Raw genomic sequence first — 19,931 nt, 5'->3', positions numbered from 1 at the left:
TAAAAAAGCTTTATAACAACCTTGTTTTCTGAAAAGCTGACACAACTACTCTTTCCATTTGTTTTTCTCAAGTGCCATTACCAAACTCAGTTAAAAAATATATTGTTCAACTCATCTCAATTTTTTCAAAATAATTGTTTCTGCTGAAAACATAATCACTACAGAGAGTGATTAATTCGGCAGAACAAACCATTGGTTGCCCCAAACACCACAGGATGACATCACCAGGTCTCTCGGTTTCAGCAGAGTAAGGAAGATACAATACAATACAATAGTAGAGTTGGAAGGGACCTTGGAGGCCTTCTAGTCCAACCCCCTGCCTAGGCAGGAAACCCTATACGGTTTCAGACAAATGGCTATCCAACATCTTCTTAAAGACTTCCAGTGTTGGGGCGTTCACAACTTCTGGAGGCAAGCTGTTCCACTGATTAATTGTTCTAACTGTCAGGAAATTTCTCCTCAGTTCTAAGTTGCTTCTCTCCTTGATTAGTTTCCACCCATTGCTTCTTGTTCTACCCTCAGGTGCCTTGGAGAATAGTTTGACTCCCTCTTCTTTGTGGCAACCCCTGAGATATTGGAACACTGCTATCATGTTTCCCCTAGTCCTTCTTTCTATTAAACTAGACATACCCAGTTCCTGCAACCGTTCTTCATATGTTTTAGTCTCCAGTCCCCTAATCATCTTTGTTGCTCTTCTCTGCACTCTTTCTAGAGTCTCCACATCTTTTTTACATCGTGGCGACCAGAACTGGATGCAGATACTTAGGGATAATTCACACCCTTAAAATTGCCAAGTTTGAAGACCTCTGCCTTGGGAGGATCTCAGGGTTTCCCTCTAGTCTCCTGGAAAGAAAAACAAACCTATCAAACTTTTTTTAAATTTAAAAATAGTGTTGTCTATTCCAAAACACAGCTGAATTTCAGCACTATGAGGCTCTGCGTTACAGCCATGGAAGCTAAACGAGAAGTAAACACTTTCCCTAAGTAATCCAATTAACTGGGTTTCAGGTTCGTCTTAATTACCATCCTAATTTAGAAGAGAGAAATGAAGCCATGCTGAGGCAGCCGGGGGGGGGGGGGGGAAATCCCTCCCTGCCTCCCCATAAGATCCGCGAGAGCATCCCGATCCCTCACTCTCCCCTCAGCCCCCCCCCTCCACGCTCCAAGCTCTGCGAAGGCCATTTTCTCCACGAACGAGACGAGCACGTGCAGGCTAGAGCGGCCAACCGGAAGCCTCCAGCCTTTTCTCCTGAATTGGAAGACGTCGTTTCCCCCGTCTAACAGTAGAGTCGGCTTGAAAAGCCGGCTAGGCGGACCCTGGGCTGCGCGGAGGCCTGGGGTGGGGGAAAAAGAGAAAGCGGACGGAAACGGTGGGTGCGCGCGCAGCCTCGGTCCTCCGCTCGGTGCGGCGCGCGCCCCACCCACTCGCACCCCACCTCCCTTCCCTCCATCTCTCCGCATCTCTCCAACCCTGGTCGGCAGCAACCTGGGAAAGATCCTCTGAAAGTGCCAAGCCGGCATCTCGCAACCTTTAGCGCCGCTTCTGGCTTTTTCTCGTGTTCAAAGTCCCCGCCTGCTTTATTTGTCCTCTCGGCATCCCTCCCGCCGCCTCTGCCTCTGCCTCTTGCTTTGCTTTTTTTTTTTTTTTAACCGCGCCCGCCGCGAATGGATTTGCCCACCAGCCAGTGCAAAAAAGTCAAGCTGAGCAACAAAGTGCAGAGCTGGGTAGGTTCGACGGGGATGGGTGAGTGGGTGGGAGCGCCCAACCGAGGAAGCGGAGGCGAAGGAAAACGGGGTGGGATGGGGGGGGGGCATGGAAGCCCTCTGCTGCCCGAAAGCCAGCCGTTGACCGGGGAATGCCTCCCCAGAAATGGTCAGGGAAAGGAAACAGCAGCGTCTGCATGGAAGGTGGAATAATTCGGGTTGCAAAGGCTCGACCGCTTAGGTAGGAGATCAGTTGCATCCATTGAATAAGCTGCCCCGTTCGTTTATTTATTTATTTTGTGCTTTCAAGAATGGAATAGAATAGAATTCTGTATTGGCCAAGTGTGATTGGACACACAAGGAATTTGTCTTTGGTGCATATGGTCTCCATATCGTCAAGAATCATAAGGTACAAGACTTAATGATAGTCCTAGGGTACAAATAAGCAATCATGAAACAATCAACATAAATATAAATCGTAAGGTTACAAGCAACAAAGTCACCGTCCTGCAGTCATAAGTGGGAGGAGATGGATGATAGGAAGGATGAGAAGACTAATAGTAATAGTAATGCAGACTTAGTGAATGATTTGACAGTGGTGAGGGAATTATTTGTTTAACAGAGTGATGGTGTTCCAGAAAAACCTGTCCTTCTGTCTAGTTGTTTTGGTGTGCAGTGCTCTATAGCCTCGTTTTGAGAGTAGGAGTTGAAACGTTCGATGTCCAGGATGCAAGAGGTCTGTAGATATTTTCACTGCCCTCTTTTTGACTCCTGCAGTGTACAGGTCCTCAATGGAAGGCAGATTGGCAGTACCATATTTTTCAGAGTATAAGACACAGCAAGATTTTGAAGAGGTAATTTTTTTAAAAAAAGTTTTTGCCCCCCCCTCCCCCCGCGGAGCACTCTGCAGGCCTCCCAAACCCTCTGAAAACTGAGGCATGTAGAGAGTTTGGGAGGCCTGCAAAGTGCTTCTAGGGGACAAAAACGCAATGTGTGGGGGCTTGATCATCCTAAAGGGTAAGGCTTTTATTGATCTCAAATCCACTTTTCAGCAGGTCCCAAGCGCGGCTTTCTTTCCCAGTTACTCAGCCTTTTGTAGATGCCGCCGTCCTCCTCCTCCTGTAAACGAGAGGTGCCTCAGAGACGCTAGATTTCTCTGGATGCTAGATCAGGAAGTTAAAAACATGGAATGGGACAATCAAGCTTCATTCAAAGCCTTCTTTGAACTCCTGAGCTAAGCCTCCTGAATTGAGCTTTCTGAGCTCTGGGAAGCGGCTGCCAGCGATGCCCTCAGGGTGATGACATTGCGAGTGGAGAAGGCTCAACCCCCTCAGGAGCCGCCAAGCCCTTGCCGCCCTTCTGACACCCGTGAGGATCGTGAGGAAAGCATTTTCAGGCGGCAGATCCCCTCCCCGATTCCAAAAACGGTACGTACGGAAGGCGCTGCCAACTGAAAGCTCTTTCTTCCATGATCCTCACATTTCAAGTGGCAGATCTGACCAGGAGAAAAGAAAAGGTGCGTCTGCGGTGGGAGGAGGCTAAGCCGGTGTCAGAGGGGTGGCAAGCATTTGGCGGCTCCTGAGGTGGCTTCAAAAGGCTTTCAATGCAATTCCCTGGCCCGCTTCGGGAACTAGGCTCCATGTGGAAGTGAGGATCCCCGCTACATGGAACCACCCAAAAATACGATGCCCGGACCAGACGGGCGGGGCTACATTCGGAGTATAAGACGCACCCAGATTTTCACCCTCTTTTGGGGGGTAAAAAGGTGCGTCTTATAGTCCGAAAAATACAGTAATTGTTTTTTCTGCAGTTCTGATTATCCTCTGAAGTCTGTGTCTGTCTTGTTGGGTTGCAGAACCAAAGAAGGGGCAAAACACAAAAGAGGGAAGGAATCTGCTCACTACAGGTCTCTCGGATCGCTTTGTGATGGGGGGATCCGTTTTCAGGAATCACATTTGCTCCTTTCAAAATGTCCAGTGGCCCAAAAAAATTGCAAGGCTGAGAAATCCGAGGAAATGCCGAATCGACACCCTTCAGTATCACTTTATTTCAGTTGAGGCAGAAGGGGGTGGAGGCTGAAATCTCTGGTATACAATGTGGCTATTCATAAGTCTTGGGAGTCTGAGAGACTTTGTGGAGCTGTTCTTTGAATGAGAGCACTCATTCGAGGTTGGGCTTGAACAAATGTGGAATTTCATCCATGGGGTGTGTATGTCTGATAGGTTAAATTTACAGTACTGACCAAAGTTTGGAAAATTGACAGTCCCTGTCATTGTGTCTTTCCAGACACAAAATAGAGACGCCAATGGAGTGCATTCAGTTTTTCTCCAATTTGGTGTTCTTTGGGTGTGGTGGACTACAAGTCCCATGCTGCCTATGTTATAGTGAAAATACTACCTTGGGAAAAACGGATATCTGACAGCTATCTAAAAATAAATGTAAAATAAATGTATCCTGGAATCGGAGATAACCTGAGTGACATCTGGGCTGCAGAAATGATCATTAGAAGGTAACAAAATGCTGTGGGACTCTTTGCTGTTGGTTAATGGTCATAGTGCAGTCCATATAATGTACACATAAATGTTTAACTCTCATAGTAGCTGGGAGAATAGGGAGAGAATAGAGGATGGAGTAGCTAGCTGGAAGAAAATCCAGATGTCATATTTATTAGAGATAACAGATATGGAACAAAGCATCTCTGTAGGTTGAAAATGTATAGGAAGGGCGAGTTCATACAAGAAGAAGCATACTGTATTTTTCTGACCTAGGAATAATTCACTGGACATGGTTTCCCATTTGCCAATTGAGCCAGAAAATAGACTAGGATTAAATATAAAAGTGACATCTGTCATTCCTTCACTTTAAAGGCTTTCAAGTTGTACCTGAAAACCCTAGACCAGTGGTTCTCAACCTTCCCAATGCCGCGACCCTTTAATACAGTTCCTCATGTTGTGGTGACCCCCAACCATAAAATTGGTTCATTGGTTCCTAAGACCATCGAAAATATGTGTTTTCCGATGGTCTTAGGCGACCCCTCTGAAAGGGTTGTTCGACCCCCAAAGGGGTCCCGACCCACAGGTTGAGAAGCACTGCCCTAGACCATGCATATAAGATGTTCATCAACACTGATCGCTAATATGTTTTTATTTTGTGGTTTTAAAATTTGTGGTAAACCATGATGACTTCTGCATCTTTTAAGTTAGTACAGGATAATTCTGTGGCTCTTAGAGCTATTCATTTAATTAACCTATAACCAGACTACATGAACAAGTTCAGGGGTCAGCGACCTGTGGCTCTGGAGCCGCATGTGGCTCTTTCATCCCTCTGCTGCCTCTCCCTGTTGCTCAAAATACGCATCGCACCCACCAATGTGCAACACCCGCTGGCACACAATTTATTGAGCTTTTTGACCCCCAGTAGGATAAATCCAAGAAAAGAATAGTTTCAGAAGAAAACAGAATGTTTAATTTAACTACAATATGGTAGTTTTGTGGCCGCTCAGGAAATAGTCAGGCACCGGAAGGGTTTTGTGGCCCCTGGTGTTTTCTGTGGGAAATGAGTCCAAATGACTCTTTGAGTGTTTAAGGTTGCCGACCCCTGAACAAGTTGTAAAAGTTACCATTAAAAAAAATCATTTGTTTGCATTGAAGAAATATAGATCAGATTTGCATTTGGATAGACCACTGAGGAATTCTAAGGGTACATACATCCCATAATCTAGAAAATATTAAATATTCTGCAAAAAACCACCCACTTATACATTGTTACTGCAAATCTTCTGGATGGGTATTGAACTGGACTAGAACAAATCTTTACACATTTTTAGCCATTATGAGGACTAGATTGGTGACCTTTTGATTGACATGTTTACACTGTTAACCAAGTATTTGATTTGCTCTGTGTAGCTGGTGTACAATTGAGATACAATGGTGGTTAAACGTTTGTGAAACTTTTTGAACCTAATTAAATAATGAGTCAAAAACATACTGATTCATTTATTTAGTGAAAAAAATGATTCTTAATAAATCTATGAGGTTGTTTTCTAACAAGCTACATATAAATGTGAGTGTAAGAAAAAAATATCACTGAAGCTATTGAAATGCAGGTTGATTCCCTTTTCTCATAAGTTATTGAATATGTTATTTTTTTAGTAGTAATGGTGTCTTCATTGAAACACTATTTAGATTGTAATGGAACACAGTGCTGAACTAAGACAGCTTGTGACTTTTTGGCTTGATCCTGAATGAATAGACAGAGGTCTATAGAATTGAATAACTTTTGAGGAAAGTCTATTTTTGGGAGAGCTGATTAGTATGCAGTTGATTGCTTGTTCTTGCTGCTGGGTATGCTGTATAGATGTTTTATGAAGGTGGAAATGGGCATTTCTAACAGCGTTCTGGATTCTCTCCATTTTCCATAAGATAAAGATTCTTTATCCTGAATTTTATTTTGACTTGAAATGTGTTTTGGTCTACAAAACTGAGGTCTGTAGAACTGCTGATCTACATACTTTAGAACAGGGGTGTCAAACTCAAGGCCTGGGGGCCGGATCCAGCCCATGGGGTGCTTAGATCTGGCTCACAGGGCCCTCCTGGATACAGCGAAGGAGTGGCTCATGATGCCTCTACCAGTTGACAGAGGGTTGCAGGAGGCCATCGCAGCCAAAAATGAAGCTTGTGAGGCCTGTGGGTAGCCCTCCTGAGCTCTGTTTTCACTGGCAGAGGGTTGCAGGAGGCTGACACAGCCGAAAACGGAGCTCAGTAGACCATTTTCCTTGGGAGAACACTCTGGCCACTACAGGCGCCCTTGACATGAGTGATCTCAAGCTGGCCATGTACCCCATGGCCCCCCGAGGTCAAACACATCGCTGATGCGGCCCTCAATGAAATCGAGTTGGACACCCCTGCTTTAGAAATGTCATCTTAATAGGTTCTTATGTTCTCTAGTAATTCCAGTGAATCACTTTTTAAAAATCTGTATAAAAGTATCTTTTGGCCCCCTGAAACCAAAACGCATTGCCTTAATTTGTGTATCTTTATCTTTTTTTTCTTGCATTTTGCATAAAACAATATTAATTGAGCTTGTCTTTCTAGTATTGTGCCCTGCTTTTTTATGAACATGTTCAGGAGTGCAGATGCATGGTTTTCTAGATATTTATGCTTTCACAGATAACTTTTGTTTTAATGATTTGAGTGACGAACTATGTCTGGGAAGGCAAAGGTTCAGTTCCTCATTCAGCCAGGAAGCTTTTTGTGTTGTCACTGTGGCAAGTTCTGTGGTTTTAAATGCTGTGGCCAAAGCTGTAAAGAATTCTAACTGGTTAGCATCATCTGTGTTATAGTTGAGCCCTTTTTGTAGGATACTGTTTTCTGTGGAGCATAGTGGGCAGCTTGATGTTGACAACCGATTTAAGTTCAGGTACCTCTTTGGTTCCGAGTTTTAGTTTGAGCAATTGGGTTTGGAGTTTTGTTTTCCTGTATTCTAATTTATTGTAGAGATGTAGTCCTGATGGTGATCATCAGCATTTTTGTGAGTTCTAGGATCATGGTTTGTTCCAGTGATTCCTTAAAGTTGGCTATTGAGATTGCTCCTTGAGGTTATCTATGGTATGCTTGGTCAACCCTGGTCTTTGGGTTGTCTTAAAGCAGTCAGGATTTAACGCAAACTCTGGGAGACAGTTGAAGACATAGGAGCCCTATGATCCATGGGTTTGTGAAGAGCCAGTAACAACTTAGTGAACAACAGACCAGCCATAAATCATAGTTTAACTACTGTATTTTTCGGAGTATAAGACACACCTTTTTCCCTCAAAAAAGAGGGTGAAAATCTGGGTGCATCTTATACACTGAATACAGCATTTTTGGCCTCCCAAAACCCCGCACCCTTTGCAAAAATGGCCGTGCATAGCCTTTATGAGGCTTCCAGAGTGCTCCTGGGGGCTGGGGAGGGCAAAAATGAGCGAAAAATGGGCTGTTTCTTTGCTCGTTTCCCCCCCACCACCCCCAGGAGCACTCTATAAGCTTCCTAAAGGCTATGCATGCCCTTTTTTTTGATAAAAAGGGGCCCTTTTTTGTGAAAAACGGGCCGTTTTTGGGAGGTCTGCAGAGTGCAAAAAACTTTTTTTTAATTTGCCTCTTCAAAATCTTGGTGCATCTTATACTCCGGTGCGTCTTATACTCTGAAAAATATGGTAGGTTGTTTCAGGGGATTTCTCTCTCTGATTATGGCTATCTGTCTCATTAGATCTTGCAAAAGAGCCATGTTCTGTTAGGAAGTATTATTTAGCAGGGCCCCAAAAGAGACTTTTTGTGTAGCGGTACCTGCATTTTAGAACATCATTCCTCCCAGCTTAGATGGGTCCAAACCTTGTCATCCTTTCCCAAGTCCTTAAAAGCATGGTATTGTCAGTAGAGATGAAGATGTGTGGCAGAGTTCATGCAATAATTGTGCCGATTTGTTCTAGTGGTTTTGTTTTTTACTTTGGCTGTGAATTCCATGAGGGTTCTTGTTTTCACTGTTAGCCACCTAGAACAGTGATGGTGAACCTTTGCGGCAACGAGTGCTGAAATGGGTTTCCGGTGCGTGCATTTGCACTGGCCAGCTACTCTTCCAGTTACTGGCGCACATGCGCATGTGATGATCTGCTAGCCGGAAGACCAGCTCTTTGAGTTTCTGGCACTGCCGGACGCATGAAGGCCAGCTGATAGTCGCGCATGCATGTACCCCAGAAACCCAGAAGAGAAATGGTGATGCTGCACTTGCCAGGCGACATGGTTTCGTGTGCCACTTTGGGCATGCGTGCCATAGGTTTGCCATCACGGACCTAGAGTCATGATTTGGAGATGGGCAGCTATATAATAATAATGCTATATAATGCATCTAGAGGAAAACAAAGCAAAAGGTTGAATGATTGTCACAGTTAGGTTACTTTTATACTCACTTTTATACAAATATCAGGAAAATCTACTTTCATAGTTCTGACTTCACTCCACTTACTTCATTCACACATTTTAGCTCAGTGTATGAATCTGACTGTGATAAGTTGGTCACCAAACCACAATTGAAATTCTGATTATAGCCTGATGTATGAACCTCGGTTCTTGTGGCTTGTCAACTGTGGCTTGTGGCATTTCATGAATGCATCCAACTGTGCTATATTCACCACTAGGATTTTTGAGGTTGTACAGTGTATAAATGAAAACAATTGTGTTCTATACTGGGGTTCACATAATGATTTTTCCATTTTTTTCTTCTATTTCATGGATGTCAAAGTCGATGGCATCACATGACGAATCGTGACCTATCATGATTTTACAGGATGGGTGTGGCTTGTGTGTGACGCATCTGACCCGCGGGACACGTCACAAGCAAGCCACACCCATCCTGTAAAATCCCAGTTTGACCCCCCTGTTCTATTTTACAAGCAATAATGGATGTTTAAGAAGCAATGTCATTTTATCCTTTAATCTTTCTTTATTTCAGGGGATGCAGAGAGCTACCAATGTCACCTATCAAGCTCACCATGTCAGCAGAAATAAGAGGGGCCAGGTGGTGGGGACCAGAAGTGGATTTCGGGGATGCACAGTATGGCTAACAGGTACAAAACTGCTGCCTAACAAGATATGTTTACTTTGACTTTTCCATTTTTCTCTCAACATCATTAGCAGTATGTACAAGTTAATAATTTAACAAGTCTGAGGAGCATAAAATCTCAAATCACCTTCAACCTGATGCCCCTTTTCTACCTTGCTGTTTTATCTTGCTACTTGTATTGTATTGTGTTTTGCATTTTGTGAGTATGTTTGTGTATGATTCATAAACTGATATTGTGTGCTACTTTATTGCCCACTGGGCAAATAGTATCACTCTGTTGGAAAGAGGAAAAACGTATTATTGCAGTTTAGGACATATTGTGTTACATTCATTTTTTAAACAAATAATATCTTTCCTTTGCATTATTTCCAAGTGATTATGAGACTTCAGAATCAGAAACAGTAGAGCATATCCTTCCCTTTTATATAAATGAAGAAGAAACACTGGGAAATATAAAAAGGAAATTTAGGATTCCTTTATTCCTTTGTCTTAAGAAAAAAAAATTGTGCAGTGATCATACTTCTTTTATCTTACTTCTCTGCATGCACCTGATAAGATAAATTTGCTCAGTTACACTGGCAAATGAAAATACTGGTAGGAAACCTGTGACTTATTATTCTTGATCTTATTTCAAGCAGAATTGCACTGGTAAAGCTTAACCCATGGTGAGTCAATACAAATAATCACTTTCCTATCAAAATTGAAAGTTATATTTTAAAAGTCTTTTGGCTAAGAATGTACATGATTTTAGATAAAGAACACTGTAGAAAGTTGGACCACGATTGCTGTTCTATGAGCCCTTTTAATTTGTTGCTTATAATTGATACAGGATACATAAACAATATATATTTTGCATAATGTCTTTTTTGCGCTATGCAGATTTTATGTTCCTTTATTTCATGGACATTGTGTCTAATTTTGGCATAAATATAATAAAGATCATGATGCTATTCTAATATGGTAGGTTGACTGAAATTTTCAAGAGGCCTAAATGCCAGTCTTTCCACTTTTTCGAACACTGGAACATATTCTTGCAAAAATAGTTGTCTGCATAGGTAAAACAAATTAATACTTTGCTTGTTTGAAAATTACGTAGGACTATCTGGAGCTGGAAAGACCACTGTTAGTATGGCCCTTGAAGAATACCTAGTATGCCATGGCATTCCATGCTACACTTTAGATGGTGACAACATCAGACAAGGCCTCAATAAGAATCTAGGTTTTTCACCAGAAGACAGAGAAGAAAATGTACGTCGGATTGCTGAGGTTGCTAAATTATTTGCGGATGCTGGCTTGGTGTGCATTACTAGCTTTATTTCTCCTTATGCCCAGGTGAGCATATTTTCCTAATTTTTATTGCATACTTCCCATTTTACCATTGATAGTTTCTAGGATATGTGTTGTGGCCCACCAGTGGCCAGCAGAGCTGGCAGCAGATTCCGACAGTGAGGAGGTTGGGGAGGAACACGGGCCAGTCCTGGAGTCTGGGAAAGGCTCTGATGAGGGCTCTGTGTAAGAGACAGAGAGGGGGCCAGAGCCGTGTGCCAGTTATCATCTGCCTTCAGAGGCAGACATCAGTGAGGCAGAGGAACAGCTGGAGCCTGTTCCCAGTGTGCGCATGCGCAGAGTTGCCAGCCAAAGAGAACAGCTAAAGAAGAAGGGTCGACTTGAAAATAAGGCTACAGGTGGATGATGAATGGCCCCTCCCAGAGGAAATAAAAGAGGAGTGGAGTTTGCAGGAGACAATTAATTCCCTTAATTGGTTCGTGACTCTCTGAGACTCCTTGCCACATTTTGCAGATATTGGCCTGTCAGCTCTGCAAGCTAGATATGGTCTGTGACTGTAAATCCTCCCTTGAAAGACTTTGCTGTATGTGAATGAGCAGAATTCACAGTAAATTAATAAAAGGTGTTTTTGTCGGAACAAGGAGTTTGCTTCATGCTATTGGGAAGCCTAGGTCAGAACAATATGATCAAATAATTCATTCTTGAAAATGGACAGTAGAATCAAGTTAAATTTTATGTGGAATCTCTTGCATATTTTACAATGGATAGCATTACTTTTTTTATTTAAAACATTTACTGTATATAGCCCTCCATTTTATAACCAACTCTGGGAGGCTACCGATCAAAAATGAAAACAGCATAAAAACTAGAGACACTTGCAAGACTGAAGGCTCTCCCAATATAGAAAAGGGATCTTTATAGGATATGAAATCATCATCATCATCAATATTATCATCATCATCATTATCATCATCTTCATTTTCCTCCTAGGAAGGAAACAAAAAAATTACCACAACTCTCCTCGAGTAGCCCACTTTCATAAGCAGGGGTCAGCACCAGGCAAGGAACAAAACAGAAAACAATATGTAAATCAAGGAACCATCAAGAAGGAAACTACACCCTCAACAAAACTGGCAGGGCAAGCTACTACATCTAAATAGGCAACAAACACTACACTCACTCATACTTGTGATTTTATCAAATTGGATAATGAAAAGTCTGCAAGCAACCAACCAGGCTCAAAGAACAAACATCCGTGATGCTACAATTTTCTCTGGGCTATAGACAATTAGTTTCAATTGGAATAATAATAATAACAACAACAACAACAACAACAACAACAACAACAATAATAATAATAATAATAATAATAATAATAATAATAATAATAATAATAATAATAATAAAAAGAATTTTCCAGGGTGATTCACTTTCACCTCTTCTCTTCATCATCGTGATGATCCCGCTATCAGTAATCTTTAAAAAAATGAAATTAGGCTACCAAACAGCCAAAGAAGCTGAAAAAATTTCGCATTCATTATATATGGATGATTTGAAACTCTATGGAAAGTCAGAAATAGAAATCCAATCACTGACAAACACAGTCCGAGTATTCAGCACCGATATTTCAATGCAGTTTAGCATAGAAAAATGCGCCACTGTATCCATAAAAAGGGGCAAAATCACTGTGTGTGAGGGAATTGAAATGCCCAATGGCCAACTAATTAAATGCAATGAAAATGAAGCCTACAAATACTTAGGCATTCTGCAGTTGGATAACATCAAACATGGAGAAGTAAAAACTATTGTCAGGAGAGAGTACACCAACAGAGTGAGGAAAATTTTGAAATCTAAATTAAATGGTGAATATACAATCAAGGCCATAAATACCTGGGCAATACCAGTTATAAGATACACAGCTGGTATAGTTAACTGGACACAAGCTGATTTGGACATTTTGGACCGAAAAACCAGGAAACTAATGACAATGCACTACAGTTTACATCCACACGGTGACACTGATAGACTATACCTACCTGGCAGAGGATTATTACAAGTGAAGCAAATAGTTGAAGAAGAAAAACATGCACTGGCTGATTATTTAAAAGAAAATCAAGAACATCTATTAATCGAAGTAAAGAACAAAAATCTACTGAAGGCCCAACAGACGAAACAAGAATACAGAAAAGATGTGATAAAATCAAGAATGGAGAGTTGGCAGAACAAAGCATTGCATGGTCAATTTCTGGAAAAAATAAAAGATAAAGTGGACAGTGAAAAAACTTGGTTATGGTTAACAACAGGTACATTGAAGAAAGAAACAGTCACTAATCCTGACTGCGCAAGAGCAAGCTATCCGAACAAATGCCATTAAGGCCAAAATCGAAAAATCCTCTGATGATGCCAAATGCAGACTCTGCAAAGAAGTTGATGAAACTGTTGACCACATACTCAGCTGCTGTAAAATAATCACACAGACTGATTATAAATTGCGGCACAATTCAGTAGCACAAATGATCCACTGGAATTTGTGCCAAAATTATAATATTAAAACAACAACACACTGGTGGGAACATAAGCCTGAAAAAGTCACTGAAAATCAGATGGTCAAGATCCTATGGGATTTTCGTATACAAACAGACAAAATACTGGCGCATAACACACCAGACATCACACTGGTTGAAAAAAATAAGGTTACAATCATAGACTTCGCAATACCAGGTGATAGCAGGGTCGACGAGAAGGAACATGAAAAAATCGCGAAATACCAGGACCTAAAAATTGAAATTCAACGATTATGACACAAACCAGCAGTGGTAATTCCAGTGGTAATCGGCACACTGGGTGCTATTGCAAAAGCACTGGAATTACATTTAAAACAGTTAAAACTTGGGAAAATCACCATTAGTCAAATGCAAAAAGCTGCACTGCTTGGATCCGCATGTATATTACGAAAATACGTTACGACGTCCTAGGCCCCTGGGTGGAGCCCGACTAGTAATCAATGCCAAATCCGGCGAAACAACTGGCTGCTATGATACCATTGTATAATAATAATGTTATTTATATTTATAGGCTAGGCCAGTGTTCTGAGCCATTAGATTCTCTAGAATGTTTGACCTCTCTCAAAATTCAGGCATGAATCAAAACAGTTTAACTCAGACAAATACAGGTATCAACTGAAAAACACAAGAGTGATTAGTACTGCAACCTTATAGTTCAGGAAGCTTTCAGTAGCACTTCTGCCTTTCCAAGTGACAGCACTGAATAAAAACTTAATGACAATAAATTTAGGTATTAGTAACACATTCTGATTGGAAGGAATTACAAATTGTTTCTTTTGCTAGCGATTTGTATTTGGAATATAATTTGAATATAATTTTTATTTGGAATATAATTTGGAATATAATTTTCAAGTACAATAAAATGTGTTACCCTTTAGTCTTTTATTCGGTAGAAAGGCTGCTAAGTTTGATTTTAAAGAGCCGAGGTAGCGCAGTGGTGAGAGTGCAGTACTGCAGGCTACTTCAGCTGACTGCTAGCTGCAGTTCGGCAGTTCAAATCTCACTGGCTCAAGGTTGACTCAGCCTTCCATCCTTCTGAGGTGGGTAAAATGGGGACCCAGATTGTTGGGGGCAATATGCTGAGTCTGTAAACCGCTTAGAGAGGGCTGTAAATGCACCATGAAGCGGTATATAAGTCCAAGTGCTATTGCTATTGCTAAATAACGGTTGCATGATTTGTGGTTCACACATTTTAAGCTAGAATGACCTGATTGGTCATACTACTAAGCCAAAGCAATCATGTTCTGAGCAACAATATGGCTTAGAGCATGACTGTTGCAGGCAAAGGCTGGGCTTAAACAACTTGTTAAACTGCGCTAAACAAGGGTTTGGACTTCATAAGCTCTGCTTTACTGCTTTCATGGTTTAAGCTATGTTCAGCAGATAACATGAATCCCACATTGCTGCTTGTAAACCATGGGTTATGCCTTACAGTTCTTTGTGACCCAAGCAGCTATGGTTTGCTCAAATAACTATGCATTTTTAAAATGGGAATCCAGCCAGTATTTTTGCAAATCAAGATTAGTGGACTGAACTAATTTAACTGCAGTCAAATTTGGTTACTTGAACGAAGCTTACAAGGGAAGGTGGCGGTATTAATCTTTCCTTATGTTAGCACATGCGTAATGGAGCTGTGGCTAGATATATTGCAATAAATCTTACAGTATTTTTCTTTCTTTGTTGTTCTTAGGACCGCAACAATGCAAGACAAATTCATGAAGTAGCAAATCTTCCTTTCTTTGAAGTATTTGTGGATGCTCCATTGTATGTTTGTGAACAGAGGGACGTGAAAGGCCTCTATAAAAAAGCTCGTGCTGGTGAAATTAAAGGTGAGGCTGAGGGTCCGCATTTTACCCCCTTTTTTTTCTAGAATACTTAGGCTGCTATGTCATTTCCCTATTTTATATTTATTTTATATCTTATGATACAGAGCTGTTCAGTTCATGTTTCGTGCTGTAACATCTTTTGTTTACTTTTGGCGTAAAATGATGCTTAAATCTAATCATTGGGATTTGTAGACCAAAGTTTCCAGCTTAACCTTCTTCAATAAAACAAGGCAAACCACGATCTAATATGTTAGCCACCACTACATGTATTTAGATGCTATACTAAGTCACAATTCTTAAAACTACGGAAGAAAGTTTATATCATTTTCTCTGATGGCTTAGAAGCATTTGTTTTCTTTTTTGTAAATATTTATTTATTTTGGTCTGTCTTTGGCTGGAGATAGCCTGCAGATGGAAATGTTGTCTGGTTTACTTTTTGTTAAGATAGAACACTAAATGGATATTATCTCACTCTAGTCATTGGAGCAGTGAATCAAGCTGGATTATAATAGATCTTTCTGTAGGTGATACAAATGTCCATTAATTGTACGTGTGATTCTTTATAATTATCTGGCACTGCAAATCAAACACCTTAGCTGAACCAGAACACTGTGGCACTTCTAAGCTTTCGTAATTGAAAAGGGAACTGTGGTTTAGTCATTGCAGAACAAATAGATAGAGGTAAAAGTTACTTTTTTTCCTGTACATTAATGCTTAACATTTGCTTGCTTGGGTTTTTTTTTCCTTTAAAATCTTTGCTGATATCACTATAACATTTTAATTTCCCTGGATTATTTGGACCTTCAAACTTGTGTACATTAGTAAATATTCAGGTAGGTTATTTGCCAGGATGAATAAGAATTAAATAAATGTGTACTATTGCAAACGCTTTAATCCAGTTTTGTATACTATGGGTAAAAAAAACACCAGCAGTTGCCAAAGCAATCAAGGTACATATTAAGTCTATAGCACGTTGTTCACTTCCTCATTGTTTTAAATTAAAGTATGTGTGTGGGGCTCCTGGGCTGGTTATTCACCTGAAGTGTTGAAGTGTGTTGTTTTGTTTTTCATGCAGGTTTTACTGGTATTGACTCGGAGTATGAAAAACCCGAAGCTCCCGAGTTGGTACTCAAAACCGATTCCTGTGATGTCAATGACTGCGTTCAACAAGTTGTGGAACTTCTACAAGAACGGGTATGAAGGCTCAAAATATTGAATTCTAAACTTCTGTACTCAAAATGGCTTTCCCTTCAATTTTCACCTTGGTCTTGGTGTTGGGATATGTCTTCAGAGAGAAATCCTCCCAAACATTTAGGACAGTGATGGCTAAACATTTTGTCGCTGCGTGCTGAAAGTGCGTGCACATCCATAATGCAATGCATGCGTGACACCCCCCCATGCATGCACATGTAAACCCCCCCATCTGTGCCCCATCCGCCACGCATGCATGGCAGAGATCCGAAAATCAGCTGGTTGGTGGAAGGTGCACGCAAATGCGGAGTGGAGTTGAGCTGAGACGACAGCTTGCATGCCCGCAGAGAAGGCTCTGCGTGCCATAGGTCCGCCATCATGGATTTAGAATATTTCTGTGAACTGAAACCCAGTATTCTAGACCATAGAGCAACTTTGTGCATTTGAATTTTTCAAATTTTCTACTCTATTCCTTAAAGCCACAAAGTATCTGTTGATATAAAGATTCTCAAAGTTGACATGTGATCAAACTTAACAATTTGTGTATCAATATGAAAGAATATCCTGGTTTTATTGATTGCTCTTTAAGTTATTTGCAGCATTGACTGCTAATGTATATTCCATTATTTGGTCTATACAATCATGGGAAAATTGTTTTCAGTGGAGAAACTACAATTTAGAATCAAAGGAGAGGAAACAGTGGATTTCAAAGGAGAGGAAACAGACCTGGATGAAATGTTCTTATCAGAGTTATAAACAGGGTTGGCTTTAATTTACTATTTTTTGTTCTGTGATTAAGGAGAGTTTACTGATTTATTCAGACTATCAGATTTGGAAAAAATCTGTTTTCTAATATAGGTGATGCACCTCTTAGAGTCCCATAATTGGCTTTCATTCAAGTAAACTTTGCTGTATTCTACAGGACTCCACAGATCAGTCCACTATACATCTTCACATACTAGTCAACTTCCAACTACAGCGTACATGCTGAACTACGCAGGTAAAAATAGCTGGAAACAACATCCCTGCAATATTTTCAAAATCAGCATTGTTGGAGGAGAATGTCAAAGAATAACAAGTTAAAACCAGTTCATTGGGGGGGAAAATACAAAGCTGAGGATAAAACTATTTCCACTCAGCAGACTGATAGAGATTCATAATTAGTTTTCAATGTCTTGAAGTTAATCTTTATACACAAACCATAGACAGTTTAAAAATCATTTTCTAACCCCCTTCAGACTTTATATATGTAATATCTAGCCCAGCGATGGCAAACCTTTTTTTGCTTGCGTGCCACAAGTGGGGGGAGCGCAGGGGGGTTGTGTGCGGGCATGCCACACCCATAATGCAGTGTGCGACCCCCCCCCGTGCGCATGCGCGCACAACGCGTGAACCCCCCATTTTTACATGCTTTTTTCGCCCTCCCCAGGCTCCAGAGACTTTATAGGAGCCTGGGGAGGGCGAAAAGAGCCTCCCCCCCCCCCGGAGGCCCTCCGGAGGCTTCAGGGACCATCCGGAGGCTTCCCTGAAGTCTTTGGAATGCTTAAAGACAACCCTCCGAGCAAACCGGAAGTGACTTCCGGGTTGCTCGAGGGTCGTTTTAAGCGCTCCGAAGGCGTCAGGGAAACCTCCGGACGGTCCCTGAAGCATCCAGAGGGCCTCCGGGGGAGGGTGGGGGAGGCTCTTTTCGCCCTCCCCAAGGTCCTATAAAGCCTCTGGAGCCTGGGGAGGGCGAAAAATGGCATTTAAAAAGTGAACTCAGCTGGCCAGCGCGCACCTCGTGTGCCCTGACAAATGGCTCCGCGTGCCACCGGTGGCACACGTGCCATAGGTTCGCCATCACTGATCTAGCCCTACTCCATCCTCATGAACTATCCAGCGCACAGCTTCCTTTTTGTGTTTTTTACTAATCAAAGTTTGGGCAGTGATGCTGGAATCCACAAAAGCTTGCTGTGACATTGTTATTAGGCCCTTGCAGAATAAATTTGCTGGCACTGATTTCATAACCGATAACAATTCCTTAGAAGTATGCAGTTTTTTCCCCAATTGTCAATGACTATAAATACTCCTCAACTTACGACAACAGTTGAGCCCAAAGTTTCTGTTGCTAAGAGAGGAAATTGTTAAGTGAAGTTTGCCCCATTTTATGACCATTTTTGCCACAGTTGTTAAATTAATCACTGCAGTTAAATTAGTAAGATGGTTTTTAAGTGAATCAGGCTTCTCCATTGACTTTGCTTGTAGAAGGTCAGCAAAAGCTGATCACATGACCCCAGGACACTGCAACCGTCATAAATATGAGTCAGTTGCCAAGCATCTGAATTTTGATCACGTGACCTTGGGGATGTTGCAATTGTTGTGAGTATGAAAAATGGTCGTAAGTCACTTTTTTCACTGCCGTTGTAACTTTGAATGGTCATTCAATGAACTATTGTAAGTTGAGGACTACCTGTACTATACCACACATTGTTAGTTGGGTAAATTAAGGTAATGTGAGTTTAGTGCATTTATACCTATGTCAAAGTTAGTGTCTTATGATAAGGGCATTGAAATTAGGAGCAATAGGTATTTTAGTTATTATCTTGGGGTATTTTTTAAAATGATGTTCATTCTCAAATCAGCACAATTTTCAAATTGTCACTAGAGGGCCTTCTAAGATAGTGTTTCCAAGGAGCAATCCGAATTAATAGTATATGAGGATTTATTCCTAATCTAAACCAGTATTTAATTATTAAATGTACTAGGTACAATACATTTAATAAATAAATAAATACATATATGTGTATACAGGTGTGTGTATGTTTTAAATATTTAAATCTTTCAAAATTTAGAATACTTGTCCTTTTCAGGAAACACATTTCATTTCTTAGCCTAATTTTAAAATTTTATTGATGTATCTATGTTTGCCTTTATGGTGCATTGTTGAAATGCAAATACTGTAATATATGCATTGGGTCACATGTTTGAACTAGCAGAATTGACATGATTGATTCTTTGCTTAGAGCAAATTATCTTGAAGCAAATTGGAAACAAAGTAAAAAAATATAGCATGTTATGTAAAAAGCAAATATTTTAACTCATAAAATTGTTTCCATTAGTGTTAATGTTAGAAAACAGTATTTTACACTAAAAATCTCCCATTCTTATTAGTTTGGTAAGAGATTCTTTAGAACACCTTTTTTTCATATGCATTTATAAATGTTTCTCTTTATACAAATCTAATTTCTGTTTTTGATAAAAACATTAACATGGTATTTTGCTTTTAATAAATAATAACTTTTGGCATATGTTTATAATTAATTTGTATCCAGTACAAAATTGAAGTTCTGTAAATAAATCATTTCATTAGTTTAATTATGTGAATAGTTTCTGAAACTGTTAATTATAACACCATATAACTTTCAAGTCTCACTTTAGAGGTATGAGACTATCATGACCCAGGAAGGACTTTTACAATTGTCAGTTAAAGAAACATTATTTACTATTAAATAGTTACAAAATATTGCAAGGAAACAGTTTCATTTTCTATTGTTGATAAATGGAATTTGTGTATTCATTGACTCCTTGTATCAGTCTGATCGCCTTCTTTCTAAGGCAAGTAGAAGCCATTTTTATTTCGCATCTTTTCTTATACTGAAAATTAAGTGGATGAATGTCGTGACTGTCCGGATTGATTGCTGAGATCAGTCTACTTTAGACTTGTTTGTTTGATACAAATTAGCTCTAGTTTTTGCACAAATGTGATAGAACCTGCTCTGCATTTTTA

The 19,931-nt window shown here is 40.5% G+C and overlaps 1 protein-coding gene across 3 annotated transcripts in view; it reads left to right on the top strand.

The window, feature by feature from the left end:
• The first annotated feature begins 1,291 nt into the window (after window positions 1–1,291).
• Window positions 1,292–19,931, top strand: part of PAPSS1 (3'-phosphoadenosine 5'-phosphosulfate synthase 1) — a 56,263-nt gene continuing 37,623 nt past the window's right edge. The window contains exons 1-5 of one of the 3 annotated variants that reach the window (XM_081960229.1): window positions 1,292–1,725; window positions 9,187–9,301; window positions 10,394–10,629; window positions 14,839–14,977; window positions 16,050–16,168. In XM_081960229.1, the coding sequence (XP_081816355.1) occupies window positions 1,666–1,725; window positions 9,187–9,301; window positions 10,394–10,629; window positions 14,839–14,977; window positions 16,050–16,168 (669 nt within the window). In that variant the 5' untranslated portion in view covers window positions 1,292–1,665. Of the gene's footprint in view, window positions 1,726–2,493; window positions 2,559–9,186; window positions 9,302–10,393; window positions 10,630–14,838; window positions 14,978–16,049; window positions 16,169–19,931 lie in introns of those variants that run through there. The other 2 variants (XM_081960230.1, XM_081960228.1) reach the window with 2 other exon arrangements.

This window comes from Natrix helvetica (genome assembly GCF_964273705.1).
Source record: "Natrix helvetica genome assembly, chromosome: 7".
Taxonomy (NCBI): domain Eukaryota; kingdom Metazoa; phylum Chordata; class Lepidosauria; order Squamata; family Natricidae; genus Natrix; species Natrix helvetica.
Note: the sequence above shows the minus strand (reverse complement) of the source record. Positions and strands in the feature narration are given on the sequence as shown.